Raw genomic sequence first — 19,565 nt, 5'->3', positions numbered from 1 at the left:
CTGCAGGAAATTCCGCCGGATGCATGTCTTTTCCGTTACTTTCCTCTTCATTTGTGTTGGCGTTCTAACTTTTCTGAGGACTATGGTTAACTGCTCCTCAGATCTCTGCAGGGTAAATCCAGACAGCTAGCTAGACTATCTGTCCAATCGGAGTTTTCTGTTGCACGACTATTTTGCAGCGGCTCCGTGCGGAGTTTAGCACCGTCCAAGACGATTGTGATTGGTTTAAAGAAATGCCAATAAACCAGAGCACGTTTTTCTCTCTTCCCAGAATGCTGTGTGGACTAGCCAGACCCTCCACCGCTGGTCTGGCAAAGCGGGACTACTTAAATTAAGACAATTGTTTTTTGCTTTAAAAGTTTTCTGTTTAAATATGCAAATTAGGCATTCACTAGTAGTGAATGTTTTCACTACTGTTAACTTTTGGTGAATTTGGGAGATATCTACAGACACAAATTGACAAAGTGTAGTTAAATAACACCTAAATGTGTATTTCAGATGTTTTTTCCCCCCCAGTAGTCTGAAAGAAGACATGCTATGGAAGCAAAATTGCCCAAAATCTCAAAATAATTTTTTTTGCCTGTAGTGTCTCCCCTTAAAGAGAGGTCTACATTTAATCTCAGTCAAATAGCCTGCTGATGATGCTGTTTGATGGTACAGATGGGTGACATATTAGCAGGAACAACTTGAATACATTATTTCACATGCACACTAGTGAATATTGTCCGGATTTATAACATGTTAGACATAAGTAACGTGAGAAATGTAGTTATTCATATCTGTGTATACATGATCAGAACAGTATTTTATTTATTTTTAAAGATTGTTTTTTGGGCATTTTAGGCCTTTGTTTCCGACAGGACAGCTTAGACTTGAAAAGGGAGAGAGAGGGGGAATGACACGCAGCAAAGGGCCGTGGCCGCTGCGTCGAGGACTAAGCCTCTTTATCTGGGTGCGCGCTCTACCAGGTGAGCTACCCAGGCGCCCATCAGAACGGTATTTAGGTTTCTGATTGTTTGCAGCAGTGCAGCCATGAGCAACACATCATTTTGTCATTCCTCAGTCCAAGTTTTTTTTTATTCTCTCAGAGATGCTTTCTGCGGCCAACGTTTTTTTGCAGTTGCTTTCCAACAAACATGCAGGGAGAAATCTGTTGCAACAGAGACACAAACGGCAGAACAACAAGCAGCCACTAGACATGATGTGGACTCTCTCTTGTTTTCGAGTGGGAAAAACTCGCTCTCTTGCTCTTACTATCTTTATCACAGTTGCACTCTCCACCTACACATGGAGCCAGGAGCTGTAATCCAACAAGTTTGGGCCTGTTTTCTGAGTGGCCGGCGTTCTGGAAAATGTCGGAAATCAGTAACAACAGTATGAAGGGAAGACGGATCTTTGAATCGAAAAACTAACTACGAATTACAACACCTAAAGGCAGAGCAAGGCAGCTTTGGTTGTATAGCAACAAGGCAATTCAAAGTGCTTTACATTAAACATTAGGGAGCGGTTAAAAACACTTAAAAATATATTAAAAAAAAAAAAGTTAAAATAGAATAAGACTATAAAATACAAGAATACAAGTTACAGTGCAGTAAAAGAAATGAACAATTATTTATTTATTCATTTGCACACCCAACCCAACAACAATACAACATGAATCACAACCTATCTCTTTCACGTAGAAAGAAAGAGAGTGTGTGCTGGTGAGGTCAGAAACCTTATAGCGAAACCTTAGCCTGGTTGACACCAGATCCTGGTGGGACTGGGTCTGGGGAACGTTCATTCACAGCCCAATTCCAAAGGGGCGTCATCAAATGCCTCTGGGTGCATTTGGATAGACCTAAAACCAATCAGAGCGATGAACGAGATGACGTATGCAGAGCAACAGAAAAACATCTCAACCAGCGAGCATGTTGCAGAGCCCGTTGAGCTATCGTCATCGTGTAAAGCCCGCCTCAACGGCTGTGATAGGTGCTTTGATTTGGAAAAATTGGAACTGGGCTTGAACGGGCTCTTGGCCAGACGGACTTGCAGAGCAAATCTCAAATTTGCCAGAAGTTCGTCAGGGTTTTCCCAGGCTAAACCTCACAAGTTTACTAAAACCTAATTTACTGAACAAATACATTTAAAATAGGACCTGAAATAAAGTCAATATGGTAAAATTTGAATAAGAAAAATAATTACAGGCTTAAACTCAATTTGGTCAAAATAATAGATGATAATAAAGGAAACAAAATAGCAAGCCCTAAAGAAAAAGGCAGGTGATTTGAATAATAATAACCGAAGAAGAGTTTGAACAGCTGGTAAGTCATTTGAATAGTTGCCAGTCAGGAGGCTAGATATCAACTGAGCACAATTTTTTCTTTTAACTTTCTTTTGTATGCAGTTAGAGAGGATGAGCTGCAAGGCGCGTGACTGAGTGTATGTATTAAAGAAAGGCAGCATCAAAAAGAAAGGTCTTTGATTTCAAAGAACTGAGAGTTGCAGCGGACCTGCAGTTTTCTGGGAGTTTATTCCAGATACTGTGGTGGATGAAAACTATGGTTGGGTATCGTTTGGGTTTTTTCCGATACCGGTGATAAAGTCATAGTTTTAAAATGGCGCCGTTGCCTAAACGGTGCCTTCACCAATACTTAAAAAAAGAAGATAAATAAGAAAAAACAAAGAGCACAAAACGACAAGTCGGCGACATTAAAGAACAGCTTGTTAATTGCTAAGGCCATGTGGTCAAAATTACATGATTTAAAAAAATGTAATACCAATAACTTATAACAACAACTTACTTCACCGGTAAATTGCTGGTAAAAAACAACAACAAGATGGGAAAAGGGTTTATTTTACAATAACTTTGAATGGATCACAAAGCTTAGTTTCTAGTGAACGCACCGTCTGTGTTGTTTTTCCGGCAGCAGCAGACTGTTGGACGTCCCGCTGTTGGATCCTCTCCAGTGAAATACAGTCACACTTTACACCGCTTAGCTGTCAGCATTTTAACCGTGTTTATTCCAGCTGCTGGCTAACGTTACCTGCTGACTAGTGTAGTGTTAACTAGCTAACTTTAGGCTAACGTTACCTGCTGACTAGTGTAGTGTTAACTAGCTAACTTTAGGCTAACGTTACCTGCTGACTAGTATAGTGTTAACTAGCTAACTTTAGGCTAACCTTACCTGCTGACTAGTATAGTGTTAACTAGCTAACTTTAGGCTAATGTTACCTGCTGTCTAGTGTAGTGTTAACTAGCTAACTTTAGGCTAATGTTACCTGCTGTCTAGTGTAGTGTTAACTAGCGTCATATGCAGCCATGTTTCTGTTGCCTTCAACGTCTGTTTCAGGCAGAGGGCAGCGCAGACATTTAAGTGGCACCGAAATCCGTGTTGCTATTTGGTCCGGTAGATACCGGTCATTGTGGCACACTCCTGGATAGGAGAAAAAAAATGCTAAGCTCCGGACGCAGAGCCGGTGGCCCTGCTAAATAGTCTCAGGAAGGAACTTGTTTTGGTGGAACATTTGCACCCGGCAAAAGAAAACGCCACATCCAATATTAAATGAAGTTAACTGTTGACACACTACAGTAATGTGAGCTATTTAAATTAGCTGATACATGGTTACACCTCATTTAATCTTACAGGTATATATCCGTTCATAATCTCTCCAAAACATCCCAGTTAGAGAGGAAATATCCTAAACATATTCGTTGTAAATCTTTACAATCATTCCCTGAAAGAACCAAGCAGGCCTGACTTGTTGCACCATCCAGATTTTCTCCAAAACGTGCCATTTTTAGTGTGTAGCTCTCTGGCTCTAAGGTCGTTTTAGCTTCCCGAAGCGAAGGGCGGTTTTTGAACGGCAACACACAGAGAGCGGAAGGTGATGACGGATGTCAGGCTGTACTGGATGTACTGTGTATCCAGACCAAATCGTTAGTAATGAGGACATCCTTTTTTATACACGTGTGGCCTTTATTTGTGTGTATTTTAATCGGTCTGAAGAGAGTGGGCACTCTGCGCACTTGTCAATTCAAGCGAGGGAGCTGCTTGAAAACACCATCATTAGGAGGAGAATTAACAACCGGAAAGTGCACATGTTAATAAAAATGTGAATGCCACAGCTGAGTGAGGCACGCTTAGGTTGTGCTGCTGCGTGTGCTCTTAATTAGGACACTGTGTGGGTGCGTGGCCGCGCCATTTGATAATATCATGTGTCAGCTCAGTGTCTGACTGTGTGTATGTGTGTATGTGTGTGTGTGTGTGTGTGTGTGTGTGTGTGAGAGAGAGATAGAAACTGTGCGTGTGTATGTGTGTGCGCGAGAGAGAGACAGAGAGACTGTGTGTGTGTGTGTGTGTGTGTGTGTGTGTGTGTGTGTGTGTGTGTGTGTGCGCACGCGCCACAGCTTAGCCTGATTACCATTGTTGCATACAACAAAAGGGAAAAGAATTGGAGTGTAGCCGAAGCACTGAAAACTCCCATCATCCTCTCCGCGTGCCCCGTTCTCCAGATAGAGGCCTTCCAAAGAGATAAAAATTTAATTTTCTTTATTTAACAATCCCCGCCAGAAACTGGTTACATCCTCCCTTCACTTCACTTCCTCTAACTCTTCTCTTCGTCTCCTTAAAACAGCGTTTGCGTCTCCCTATCATCTAACCTCTGTGCGCCTCCATTTTCATCTCCACATTCTTTAAATCTCTTCTGCACTTTCTCCTTTGCCAATCCTATAATGTAATTCCTCTCTCCACTCCTTATTATATTCATTGTCTGTCCCCCCCCCCACCTCCGCCCTTTGTATCCTGCCCTCTTTACCCCCCACACATTCTCTTGTTCCTCTCATCGCCTTTGGCACACACTGTACGTCACATTTCTCCCTCTGCTTCCTCCGTCTGCCTGATTATTCAGAGTCACGTGCAGCGCCTTACAGCCACCGGTGACATGTCATGTATGCCAAAGTGTTAAAATTTAAAATTCATGTCAAATCGTCCCAGAGGCCCATGTCATCAGCCCAGTTTTGCCGAGGCATAAGCAGACATTTTGTCATCTAATTATTATCTTCAGTGTATAAATAGTTCTATTAATGCTAGCAATCCATTTTAACCTGCTTCAGCTTAGCCCCCCCCATGCCCCTCCCAATGAACAGCTGAGCTTTGGTGCCATAGCAACAATTGCTGAGTACAGCGGCCCAAGAGATGCTACATAGCAGGGAGAGCCACTGTCCACCCCCCCGTTCCCAACGCCTCAGCGGGAACTATTAGCAGCAACTGCACCTGAAACTCATACCAGATGATTCAGAGTTAATGAGAATATGGTCTGTATCGACGGCGTTTCAGTGCAGCCCGGTCTCACGGCAGTTCGTGACGTGGCCACATTATTGTATCTACTGAGTCGTGGACAGGACACGTGTGGTGATTACGAATTTTAAAGCAATGTATTTCAATGGGAAGCATATTTCGTGATCACAGAACGATGACGGTAGCGAGTAGTATTGATAAGGCAAAAGTCTGCGCCCGGGGATATATATATATATATATATACAGTACAGGCCAAAAGTTTGGACACACCTTCTCATTCAATGTGTTTCTTTATTTTCATGACTATTTACATTGTAGATTCTTACTGAAGACATCAAAACTATGAATGAACACATATGGAATTATGTACTTAACAAAAAAGTGTGAAATAACTGAAAACATGTCTTATATTTTAGATTCTTCAAAGTAGCCACCCTTTGCTATTTTTGATAACTCTGCAAACCCTTGGTGTTCTCTCAATGAGCTTCATGAGGTAGTCACCTGAAATGGTTTTCACTTCACAGCTGTGCTTTGTCAGGGTTAATTAGTGGAAGTTTTTTCCTTATTAATAAAAAAGCAAAGGGTGGCTACTTTGAAGAATCTAAAATATAAGACAGGTTAATAGGATAATCGTTACCTGCCCCTCAGATCTCTGCAGGGTAAATCCAGAAGTCCCGTCTGTCTTATCAGAGGCTAGGAATAAACGACCAATATCGTTGTGTGGTTTGGAGGACTTGTTGGGTAAATTGCCTGAAGTTTTCTTTTTTTTTCTTTATTTTTAAGATTTTTGAACATAATTTTACGTCTTCATCTTAAAAAAATCTGTAGAGAATATCTCCCGGTAATTCATTCTTGGTAAAATAAAGAAAGAAACTGAACGCAAATCATTTTGCTCTTGTGGAAACAATTAAAGTAATTTCTCATTCTGCAGGACATCCACTCTAGTGCTACTCCACTTATTGTGGCTGAAATGATCACACCCAAACTACCTCAGTTGGCTTAAAGAGTAACTTCCGTTTTTTTTAACCTGGACCCTATTTTCCTATGTTTTTGTGTCTGAGTGACTGATGGGAACAACAATCTCTTGACATGGACTTGGTCCAGTATTAAGCATGAACGCTGTAACCGGCAGCCACAGACTGGGCTAAGTATAACCTATAAACTATGGGGCTAATGTGCATCTTCAATTTCTGTCCACTAACAGTGCTCGTTTTGCCACTGACAGGCTGTGTAAGTGTCTGACAACATTATAGAAAGGATCCCTACAGAGCTAGACCTTTAAAACCTCTTTGAGACCTTTCTGTTTAACCAGGAACAGCTCTGAAGTTGCTAGCTCTAAACCCACCAGACTCCATTTAAAAAAGCAGTACTTTTAGCGTGCATAGAGCCAACATATTTTCTATGTGATATATTCTAACTATGTGTTTATTTCAACAACAACTAGAGTTTTTATGTTTGGAAAAGTGGAAAGACCCCCAATCAGCTTTTCATAGATTTATTTAGTTTCTGTCGACTTTGAATGAAGTGTATTTTATGATGCTAAAATTAGTGTTTATTTACATTACTGGTGGGTTTAGCGAACGCAATTTTACAGACGTTTTTATGTTTAAAAAAAGGATCTTACTCTTTAACAGAAAGGTCGACCTCCTTAGAAATCTTTTCCATAATGTTGTCAGACACTTAGAATTATAATCACTTTTGTGAAGGTAAATACAAGCTGGACAATTGTCCTATTAACTTACATTGTAGCTTGTTTCTCTGCTGCCGACTGCAGCGATCACTCTTGATACTGGACCAATGTCAGAAATTGTTGTTCCCAACAGTCACTTAGACACTGAAGTCCTGGAGTCTGATTGGCTCATAAAGTACTTTAATTACTTGAATTGCAACAGCCAGCTCTGTTCATCAATCATCCCTCCCCCCTACCTGGGTCTCTTCTCCTTCCTGTTTAGTTTGGACTTGTTGATTGACTTTCCGTCTCCTGCGTCCTCTTTGGTTGTGATCTGGCCGCCTTGTTGGCCTCTGCTGATGTTCCACACAACAGCGCTCCACCTCCTACTTACTTCTGTGTTACACACAACCATTTGTCTCCATGACAACCAGGGGAGAACAGGAAAAGAATGGATGCGGGGGCGGTCATGGTGTTGATGGTGGAATGATGAGGGATCGATTGGGACTGCTTTTCTCTTTCCTGACTGGTTGCCAGGTCTCCTGTCATATGACCCTAATCAATTCAAATGTAGGGCTGCAAAGATTAATGGATTCATTCGCCAACTATTTGGATAATAGTCAAAATTCTCTGATTCCAGCTTGTTAAATGTGAATATTGGTCTAGTTTCTTCTCTCCTCTGTGACAGTAAACTGAATATCTTTGAGTCGTGGACAAAACGAGACATTTGAGGACGTCATCTTGGGCTTTTTTGGGAAACACTGATCCACATTTTACACCGTTTTCTGACATTTGATAGACCAAACTAATCCATTCATCCAGAAAAGAATCGACAGATTCATCAAACAATAAAAAATGAGGTTAAACCACCTAGCCAGCTGATGTAACCCTTGTGTTGTCTACCTGTCAACCATGAAAAAAAACACTTTTGTTGTCCATATCTCAAAGTTTCAGTCCCTTTTTTCACAGTTTTGTATTTTACAATTTAATGGTTTTTTTTCCATTGTTTTGGTCACTTTTTTCAACATTTGAATTGCTTTTTCTGACGGGTTTTTTCCACTTTTTCCCAATGTTGTTGTCACTTTTTCAATGTTTTGGGAGCTTATTTCTGATGTGTTTTTTTTGCTGTTTGGACCTTTTTTTTCATAATTTTTTTTGTTGTTGATTTTTTAACGCTTTGTCGTTATTTTTTTTTTTTTACATTTATTTCACTTTATCAAGAATCCCATATTTTCTGATATAAAAAAACTTTGAAAACAGGTCAATTATTATATATTTTTTTTGGCCATTTTCAGCCTTTATTTTGACAGGACAGCTCAAGACATGAAAGGGGAGAGAGAGGGGGGAATGCCATGCAGCAAAGGGCCGCAGGAGTCAAACCCGGGCCCGCTGCGTCAAGGAGTAGATCTTCTCTATGTATGGGCGCCTGCTCTACCAGGTGAGCTATCCGGGCGCCTAAAATGGGTCAAATTTGACCCGAGGACAACATGAGGGTTAAAAAGCTCACGTTACTGTAGTGTGTCAACAGTTAACTTCATTTGATATTGTATGTGGCGTTTTCTTTTATCAGGGTGCAAATGTTCCACCAAAACAAGTTCCTCCCCGAGACTATTTTGAAGAGCCAAGACGATTGTGATTGGTTTAAAGAAATGCACCGAGCGTTTTTTGTTTCCAACTTTCTTTTATGGGACAAGTTGAATATAAAAGGCACCGTTACAACAGCTGACAGTTACATTTAAAATGCAGTTTTCTACTGATATTTTCTTTCAACTGACACAACAAATCTCTGAGTGATTCGCAGTTGATATCAGGATGGCCATTTAAAAAAAAAACGATATATTGTGAAGCCTAAATCTATCTGTTTTTTTTTTTTTTGCCACAGTGGAAGTGACGACTTCATCTGCCACTCTGTCGCTTCTTCCTGACGCGTTACGCCATCATACATTTGTCACACATGGCGGCACGAAACTGTGGGAGATCCTTGGAGTAGGTGGGAGATCCAGGCATGCATTCCTCCCCTCCTCCATCTCCCTCACAGGAAACATCACATTTGCAAGCATGAAGACGAGCTAAATTACGCGTGTTGACTCGCTGTGTTTGGTTCAAGGCAAATATGCAAAGATGTTGTATATGAATGCATGTTGAAAAATCCAAGAGGATCCATTCCGTCCTATTGGAAGGAAAACCTCTCGGTTAGAGAGTCCCGAGTCCTGAGGCTTTATCTCAGAAATGCTGCTGCGTTTTTATTTATACGAAGGAAAGTTCAACTGCGGTGGGAGGGAGCAGAGCATTACTACTCAAGCCAACTCTGCTTTAATAATACACCTTTTCTTCCTCTTCCTCTTCCTCTTCCTCTTCCAAATGAATATTTTTTCTCCAGGAATCAGAGCAGGCATGCTTATGTAATGCTGCTGGGTTTCCCTTGAGGTGTGTGTGTGTGTGTGTATGTGTGTGTGTGTGTGTGTGTGTGTGTGTGTGTGTCTCAAATTGAAACAAATTGAATATACAGTAAAAGGCACCGTTGACAGTTACATTTAAAATGCAGTTTTCTACTGATATTTTCTATCAACTGACACAACAAATCTCTGAGTGATGTGTTTGTGTGTGTGTGCGCATGTGTGTTTGTGTGTGTGTGCAAGAGAGAGAGGGTGTGGGTGTGAGAGAGAGAGCGAGAGAGAGAGAGAGAGAGAGAGTGTATCTGTGTGTGAGTGCACAACCTACAGTGCATTACTTTTCTATTGAAAGTGTACATGCCTTACCTGTTGTGTTTGTGTTTGAGCTGCTGTAACTAGGGAATTTCCCCAGCGTGGGATCAGTAAAGTCTATCTTATCTTATACGAGTGGAAAAAGAACCTGATTTTTTTTACACCGCTGACCCCATAGATATAGAACTCTATATCTATGGCTGACCCTGACTTGAGGCGTACTGTGTGCTCTGTAAGCCCCCGCCAGGAGAAAGGACTGTACGCTGCAACATGCCTACAGGCAGCAGCAGCCTGATCTGGGTCAGTGACAGTGGAACGAGGTCTCCAGCCACCGGCTCAGGAGGAAATCCCTTTACTGCCCCCTGGTGGACTCACACAGAACGTTGCTCTGATCTGATGAAGTCCTATTTGTTTACAGTTTTTTCCAACTGTCTCCTTTTTTCAAAACTCTACACGCAATTCCTAAAACTGCTCACACAAAATGCAAAATGCCTCACATCTCCTTCAAAATGAAACACTTCATTCAAACACATTCAAAATACCATAAACTCATCTCAAAATGAAGCATTTGCATCAAATGGCAAACACTTTTTTCATAATAGTACATTTTTGGATATACCATGAACACACTGTTGTTCTAAATCTAAAGCTCTTCTATCTTTCATAGGCTTATATCTACATTTACAATGTTGCAGTATGGACGCCACCTTAAAGCTACTCACAATGGGCTTCTCTCCCTGATCTCATCAGAGATGGCTCTCCTTCTTACTCTTCTTCCCTCCTCCTCCTCCTCGTTGTTATCCCCTGTTTCTTCCTCCTACTCCCCTTGCTCTCTGTCTATTGTTGGCATCCATTGTTCAAAACTGGTAATCTGACCTTTGACCTATGTACTGTATAGGTATAATACTAAAGCAATGATTGGTTAGTGTTCAGTTATGACATAATGTGTTTGCAAATGTGAGGAGTGTGTGTGCCCTGGTAAATAAGTGTAGCATTTTGATTGGTTGTGTTTAGAAATGGATAGCAAGTCACTTCCTGTTAGATTTTTGTGTCTTAGGTAGAGAATTGTGTGTAATGTTTTGAAAAAAGGGTTTTATGCAATTGAAAACTGAGTGAAAGGCTGAGAAATAGCTTCTGGTTTTGGAGATTTGCTGGCTAGTTTTGCACTTTGAGTGAGAGGTTTCAAAAATCGTCTGGCATGAAAAGATTTTGTGTGTAAGCAGTTGGAAAAAACTGTAATTTGGTTATAAGAAAATGAAGAGTTCTGTGTGTGTGTGTGTGTGTGTGTGTTTATGTGCTTGTGTGTGTGTGTGCGTGTGTTTGTGTGTGTGTGTGCGTGTGTGTGAGTGAGAGAGAGAGAAAGTGTGTGTGTATGTGTGTGTGAGAGAAAGTGTGTGTGTGTGTGTGTGTGAGAGAGAGAGAAAGTGTGTGTGTGTGTTTGTGTGTGTGTGTGTGTGTGTGTGTGTGTGTGTGTGAGAGAGAAAGTGTGTGTGTGTTTGTGTGTGTGTGTGTGTGTGAGAGAGAGAGAGAAAGTGTGTGTGTGAGTGTGTGTTAGAGAGAAGGTGTGTGTGTGTGTGTGTGTGTGTGTGTGTGTGTGTGTGAAGAGAGAGAAAGTGTGTTCGTGTGTGAGAGAGAGAGAAAGTGTTTTTGTGTGTCTGTGTGTGTGTGTGTGTGTGTGTGTTTGTGTGTGAGAGAGTGAGAGAGAAAGTGTTTTTGTGTGTGTGTGTGTGTGTGTGTGTGTGAGAGTGAGAGAGAATGTGTGTGTGTGTGTGTGTGTGTGTGTGAGAGAGAGAGAGAGAGTGTGTGTGTGTGTGTGTGTGTGTGTGTGTGTTTTGGAAAATTTTGATTTATTTTGAGTATGAAAGTTAGTTTGATAAAATAATCAGAACTCAGGGTCCACTTACAGTGCTAGCTTATTCCAGTGCTCTCAGTCACATCTCCTGTTCTTCATGTTCTAAAGAGTGCTCCGTGCTGCAGCTCTGCTTCTTATTATCAATATATAATATATATCAGTCTGCTGTCTCTGTGACGCAGGGAAGCCGTCGGGACACTAACTCTCTCTTGTACTTGTTGGAGTACTTTCTGAAATCAGTGAAATTGCTTATACTACAGTATTATACCGTTTATTTTACCCTAGAAATGTTTCATCTGGTTTTTATGGGGGTCCCAAACAAACACTCACAAAACAAATTGAAAACAGAAGAGTACAAGACACAAATATAACACAACAATAATAAAAACAATATAAAAATAAATAACTAAGAGAGATCAAAAAAAGAAGAGCACAACCTTAGGCTAGACACACTCAAACGAACAATGATCAATCTTTAAATAGAAAGAGGAAGAGTGAATGCATTACTGAAAACATGGGCAATCTGTTTTTATAAAAACATTTTTAAATAATGACAGAGAATGGATATTTAAAAGTATCTTATTCAGTCATAAGCAGCCCAAAACGTAACCAACGGTGTATTTTTATTAAAATGATTTGTTACAATACTCAGTCTCAGTAGTCGACAAAAAGGTGCTTTTTTTAAAAGTTGTTATGCTCTATATTTGTTACATACTACCTAAAAGAACATGCAAAGAAAAGATAACAAAAAACAACAACTTGTATTTCTCTCTCCAGGTTGCCATTATTGCTGGGAACTTTGAGCTGGCTGAACTCGTCAAGAACCACAAAGAGACGGATATAGGTAAGTGGTAAAGCAGCTACTCCTCTCTTCCCCTCCTCCAGCCATCCAGCCATCCACCCACCCATCCAGGGGTCTCATTCATAAAACTAAAACTAAAAGTCCACGTATGCCCAAAAGCCAGAAATGGCGTACGGCAAAAAAAATAGTCAGATTTATAAAACCGTGTGTACGCACAACTGTAAGCAATGTTCCCTTTATAAATCACAGGTTACCCACAAGTGTGCGTACGTGGATCAGCCTCTTATCCCGTCCTGTACACGCCCATTTTTAACCATAAATCGTCACTACAAAGCACCTCGTGAATGCTGATCCGTATGTTAATGACCCTGGCAGTTGTTCTTTCGTTACGCCGAATCATGACGACTGGCGGGGAAAAGCCAAAAAACTTCTCACACGCTGGTGAATTGCTGCAAATGGAATTATAATTTCGGCCTGTTCTCGCACAGTGTATGGAAACCTGATCTATAGACTACCTATATTAATAATACAGTCCAAAATGGCAGGCATTACGGCACCCAGGGACAGCTTCCATATACCAGACCTATATGGTAAGATTTAACAGAACTATATATTATATCCAAACATGCATTAGTGATAAAGGTGAAGATTATATACAGTATAATATTTATTAAAAAAAACACTTAGCTACCTGCCATTTCCCTCTGGAAACAGCCGGTTGCCCCCAGAGTGGCGAGGACCTGTATTTGGACCGGGATGCCACAGTTCCGGAACATTGACCTAATCTAAATTGGCATATGAGCCAGTCATCGTCGTGGTCCCTGAAGCTTTTTTCCCTCCTGATTCTACCATTGGGGGGTTTGTCCTCCGGCAGGGCCAGCAGGGCCATCATGCAGCATTACGCACGGGGGTCACGGCAGTATTTATATCGTTTACAACAATTTGTGATTGTTAACACCTTGCCAAAATCACAGCATCAACTAGTGGTATCCCCCACCCCGATTTACAATTTGAAGACGAAAGTCTAATAGGCAAACACACTTTTCTTCATGCATGGTTTTGTCACGAACGGTATTAAAGTTCGGACCGATAACGAGGACATTAAGGGTAACAATTGCGCGAGAGCTGTATTTCCAGACTTTGACATTTGATACTATATATATGCACAGGATTTAAGACAGCTATTTAGTTATTTATCTAATGCTAGGGTATTTAATGCTATCCTGTATTCCATGCAGTCGGGCCATCTCCTCTTCCTGCGCTACGTAGCGGACAATATGACGGTGAGACAGCGCAGATTAAACATTAAAGGTCCTATGACATGCTGCAGGTGGCCCAGACCAACTGCCATGCTTCGCTTGTTTGCAAGCCATGATGTCTCTCTCTCTCTCTCATGGGTGGGCCAAATTCTCTGGGTGGGCAAAGCAGAGAAAGGGGAGGTAACCTTGCTCCTTATGACCTCATAAGGAGAAGATTCCTGATTGGCCCATCTGAGCTTTCATTTTCTCAAAGTCAGAGCAGGATACCCAGGGCTCGGTTTACACCTATCACCATTTCTAGCCACTGGGGGACCATAGGCAGGCTGGGGGGAACTCATATTAATGTTAAAAAAAAAACTCATGAAGTGAAATGTTCATGCCATGAGACCTTTAAGAACAAATTTGTATTTAAGATTTGAGTTGGAGGTGTTTATGGAACAATTATCACTCAGTACAAGCACAAATAACACTGCTGGATTTAATCTTCCTGATAACGTGGATGATATGGAGTGAAAAAATGTGCGTGAAGCATCACTACTTGAACATATTCCAAGTAATCGTTATTCTCATATTTACTTTCTGCAGTCTGACGTCAGTTCACCACCTCACCATCTGCGTCGCCATTCCACCACTGCATCCATCCACCTATCCTTCCATCCATACACCCATCCATCCACCAATCCAGCCATCCATCTACACATCCATCTATCCATCCACCCATCCACCCATCCATCCATCCAACCATCCATCCATCCATCCACCCACCCACCCACCCATCCATCCATCCATCCACCCATCCATCCATCCACCCATCCATCCATCCATCCAACCTATTCTTCCCCAGCCACCCAGCGTGTATTCCTGAATCTCCCTCGGGATACATTTCAAATCCCCCCCCCCGTGGTTTTGATCCTCCTAAATGACCTCCCGGTTTAATCCCCTGGGCGGGATTACGAGAGCGTTGCCAAGAGGATGAAAGTTTATGTTTACACCGGGACAGTCCCGAGCCGATTAGGCCAGGAGAAATGATCAATGCCTCGGCCAGCGGGGGCTTCGGTTGGGGGGGAACTGATTGGTCGGTTTGCAGAGGTGTTGCCTGATCCGTGCCGCTCTGCATGGAAGGGGTTTGATTAACCCGGCAGATGGATTCAATGATTCTTCTATTGATTGTGTTTATTTGTTATGCAACATAATGCTCCGTTTAGTGTCTTTTGGAGAAACAATTAAGTCTTGTGTGTCAGAGAGAGATAGAGATTAAGAGTTAAAAGGAAGGAAATTAGACAACAGCTTGTCAGGACTTGTACTTTTGATTACAGTCATGACCCTGGTCTTTTAAACGATAGCTCTTTGGAGTTTAATTTTGTTTAAATCTAGCCTGCTGTAAGTGATACTGAACCAAATTTAGCTTTGTGCTTTCAAATGATCTGCGGATTGTTTGAGTGAGGATTCAAGTGGCTGCAATCCCAAATAAGGCAACACATGGCCCTCTGCAGCCTGTACTCGGTCCACTGCTTGTTACAGTAAAAAGGGTTCGTTTTGTTAAAGACTGCATGAAAATGCCGAATATATATATGTATATATATATATATATGTCTGAGAGTTATTTCACTCTGCATTTGTGTGTGTGTGTGTGTGTGTGTGTGTGTGTGTAGAGGAACGAGAGGGAGGTGTGAGAAGACAAGAAAGATTTCTCACGAACATACAGAAATGAAAATAATAAAACGATTTTTGAACTAATTCCATGTTTTTTTTTTCTTCCCATCTTGCTATTTATTACCTTCGTTGCTTAGTTTCCATTAATTCACTTATTAAGTTCTGGAGAAGCAGATCGGGGATGGCAACAGATTCAGGACTCCGATCTACCACCTGATGGAGAGACCTTTTCAGTTTCAAAGCCATGCAAACTATCACAAATCGTGTCCATCATCCGTATATACATATACAATAATATACATGACCCTTTTCTGTACGCTGCTTCCAACCGTTGTGACGATGTCTCCTGTAAACTAAAATAAACACAGAGCCTTTAGAGCAGTTTATGGTGCACGGACGGAGATGGCTTGGGGATTACGAGGCCTCAGAGAAAATGAGAAAAGATGAACAAACAAATAAATATATAAAGGAGGACAGAGAAAGATGAGGCTGTGGGGGAAATGAATGAAGAGAGAGAGAGCGAAAGAGAAATCTAATCTAAAGATGTAATCCTGCAATTGTTGCCCTATCTCATGGATGCCACGCACCAGCCTTACACTGCGGCGACCCGGTGAAGGGCTAAGGGAAGTGGGACACCGTGCCACCGTGGTGCCGGATTACCCCCCCAAAGAGCCTCTTGTTTGCTGTCCACATCTGCTATAAACCCCTAACTCCCGCCCTTCACCCTGTTTCAACCCCAAGCACATGCGCTGGGCTGGAGCTATGAGTGTGTGAGTGTCAGCCGGGGTTAGCTAAAGGTGCTCAGGTAGTCAGCCGGTCAGCGCCCCCACCCTGCTTGTTCGGACATCTCAGTTCCCTTTCTGTCCCCTGGGAGCTGTCGGTTCTGTGGACTTGGGGAATGGGACTTTTTTATTGTTCTGGAATCTCGATTGGTCGCTATGGGTTCAGCCTGCTGCAAAGGTGGGTGCCCCCCACCCCACACCCCTCCTACTGCCTAACTTATACTCCCGTCAGCACTCTACCACTCCACCTTAAACACAAACACTCAGTCACATCATACCCGCGGCCCACACCTTCTCATCGGAGACAGCTTGTGTCGTGCAGAGCCTCTTACTGTATGCAGCTTTAGTGTGTTTAAATGTTGATCTGTGTGTGTGTGTGTGTGTGTGTGTGTGTGATGTGATCTAAACACCATAAGCCCTGTGGCTTCTCCTGCTCACTGTGTCCAGATGATGTAACGGTTCAGGGGGGAGGTGGGGGAGGGGGTAAAAGTATGTAAGCATCATCAGGAAAATGTACTTAAAGTATTAAAACTAAAAGTACTCGATGCAGAAAACTCGATTTAGGACAATGCACATTAATCAACATTTCTGTAAATGCGCCAGTGTTATCCAGTCGGCTAATTTTCAACTGTAGTCCTACTTACCTAGCATGCACAGTGTAGAAAGTGCAAAGGATCCAACCAGTTGTGTGTTTAATGGTCTCATCATCTCAGCTGGACTTGTAGGCCGTTATATTGTTGGCTAGTTTACTTTAGAATCAAACATCAGATTTTATAAACTACATGTGTTTTGTGTAAAGTAACTAGTAACTAATGCAGTGTTCCAGACTGTACAACGGAATAGCCTCCTGGCTCAGAGAAAAGGGTTTAGAACGAGTATATCAGAGGAGAGGGAGTTGTGGATCTAACGCAGCGTTGCAGAGACACTAGCAGAGGACATTGCAGGGGTTCACTCTCCGCTCCCCGCTCTTACTAGCTACGAGGTGAGTAGTGATTCTTTGGTGGAGGTTTTTTATGTCCCGAGGGTAACGTTACAACTACACTAGTTATAATGAAAGTGTCGAAACATTTTGTCTCGGCTACAGCGGCTGGGCACGTAACAGACAGTGTGTTTCTGTGTGTGTGTGTGTGTGTGTGTGTGTGTGTGTGTGTGTGTAATATGAGACTCCAATGTATGCGTATGTGGGTCGCTGAACCAATCAGGGCGCAGCTCATATAAATATTCATGAGCATACCATATTTGGAAGAAAAGCTCTTCAAAATAGGGCCATATTCACAGGGTAGTTAATGGCCCACAGAAAATCACTTGGGCCATTTTCAGCCCAACCAATGTTACATACCTTATTAGGAGACTTAAGGACACAGTGTGAAATACCCTATATAATCATTCTATCACCCCTTTAAAGGTGCTGTCGGTAGGATTGTGAAGATCCAGGACTTAGCCTTTCTGCTAAAGCCCAAATCAGTCTCCTAAGTCCCCCCTCCCACAAGGGGGATTCAATGTGTGTGCATGAGCAGTGATTGACACGCAGTTAATACTGTATCTGAAGTCTATTTTCCGAAATTCAGCCTTGGTGCAGAATTGCGGCCACTAGAGCCAGTCCCACAATGAGCTTTCCTTAGGATGTGCCATTTCTGTGTCTGTAGCTATTGAGGAGGAGAGAGGGAGGGGGGCAAGGTGGAGGGTGGGGGTGTGCAACATTTTGTCGCTTGAAAAAACAAACCATGAATAGATAATGCAGGCAACCATCCAACTTATAACAATCAGCGAAGCATTTCTACATCGATGCAGTTGTCTTTAACGTCCGCATCTTTTCCATTAACTCACAACACATTTCCATATTTAGATAAAGACTTTCGCGAGCGGCAACAAAGACAATAATAAAATGCGCGCGACGGCGAGCCGGCGGCTGGGTCACAGCCCGAGCCGAGACACAACAAAGCACAGCGATGGAAACAAGACAAACATTTAAAGAACTAATGCAAAAAAAGCACAGTCTGCTCATTGCAAAATATGCTTCCAAAAGAGTTTTTTTAGTTTCTTTACAATGGACTGTCACTCTAAAATGAGACGCACACTCTCACACACACACACACACACACACACACACACACACACACACACACACACACAGACAGACACACACACAGTATAATAAATGAGTGTATGTCTGTAGCAGATTTCTCCTTTCCATACAGCCGTAAGCCTGTGTAAGAATGATTGACAGATGGGCATATTAAACCAACCACTGCCAGAGTGTGATAATCCGACAGGGAGTACGTATTGACCAAACACACACTTTCATACTGACACACACAGACACACACATGCACTTGACACGTTCAAAAACACACGTTAACCACTGTCACACTCGTCTATTTTCTGCAGGATTTACAGTTTTGAGGACGCTCTCTGTTTGCTTCTGGAGTCTATTCTACACTGCACCACCTCGTGAACACAAGCCAATTCCGGCAAGAACTCCCCCCAAAGAAATGACTTTAAAATATCCTTCCAAAAAACATCCAGAGCTGGCTGACACTCAGCAGGTTTCTGCTGCAGGAAAAAACACAACAGACATCTAGCTGTCAGAGCAGGGCAGAAGGGACTGAATGTTAATGCTTCAGGGTTTATTTTTATATACATACAGCCAGGGTGTGGATATGAAGACCTGCAGAAAAAAACATATTGTAGTTTTAGAAGTGAAATTATCTACAAGATCGTTGACTGAGACCCAAGAGAGGGAAGGAGAGGGAACAATTCACAGATTTTCTGATGAACTCTGAACGTTTGTGTGCACAGAGAAAGTAATCTCAAAGAAACATATAATAGTAGTATTAAAGCGATAGTTTGACATTTTGGAAAATGTGCTTATTGCTTAAACTCACCAGACTCCACTGAAATAGACAGTACTTTTAGTGTGTATAGAGCCAGCATATTTCCACATGTAAATGGGTGAATTAAGGGTTTATTTCAACCAAACCAGAGTGGTGATTGTTGGAACAGTGGAAAGATGAACCAAGATGACTTTTGATAGATTTATTTAGTTTCTGTCAACTTTGAATAAAGTGTGTTTTACGATGATAGTAGTACTACGGGAGTCTGGTGGGTTTGGTGATGGGGATTTCTGTTTTTTTTTTTTTACGTTAAACAAAAAGGATCTTACGCTTTAAGAAGAAAAGGTCTCTCTCTGTAGGGATCCTTTCCATAATGCTGTCAGACACTTAGAATAAGAATCTGAGTCTGTCAGCAGCAAAAACAGAAACGGACGGAATTTGAAGGCCCGTTATCGTTATATTGCAGCTTGTTTCGTCGCTGCCGACTGCAGCGGTCTCGCTTAATACTGGACCGATTAAAAGATTGTTGTTCCCATCAGTCACATAGACACAAAAACATGGGAAAATAGGGTCCAGGTTGAGAAAAAACCACGCAGATACCCTCTAAGGGTAATCTTAACGCTACAGCACTGTACGATATCTTAAACAGTAGCGTTTGTGTTTTTCGGTTTCCTGTTTCAGCATGACAACGCCCCCGTGAACGCAGTCAGCTCCGTAAAGCCAAAGTTCG

The 19,565-nt window shown here is 42.0% G+C and overlaps 1 protein-coding gene across 1 annotated transcript in view; it reads left to right on the top strand.

Moving 5' to 3' along the window:
• The window catches only part of LOC114556393 (SH3 and multiple ankyrin repeat domains protein 2), a 280,188-nt gene that overhangs the window by 120,774 nt on the left and 139,849 nt on the right, over nt 1-19,565 (top strand). Inside the window, exon 11 of the mRNA XM_028579367.1 lies at nt 12,283-12,349. Coding sequence (XP_028435168.1) covers nt 12,283-12,349 — 67 coding nt within the window. The remainder of the gene's footprint in view (nt 1-12,282; nt 12,350-19,565) is intronic.

Source organism: Perca flavescens, chromosome 1 (assembly GCF_004354835.1).
Source record: "Perca flavescens isolate YP-PL-M2 chromosome 1, PFLA_1.0, whole genome shotgun sequence".
NCBI classification, from domain to species: Eukaryota; Metazoa; Chordata; class Actinopteri; order Perciformes; family Percidae; genus Perca; species Perca flavescens.
This window is presented reverse-complemented; position numbering and strand designations above follow the sequence as displayed.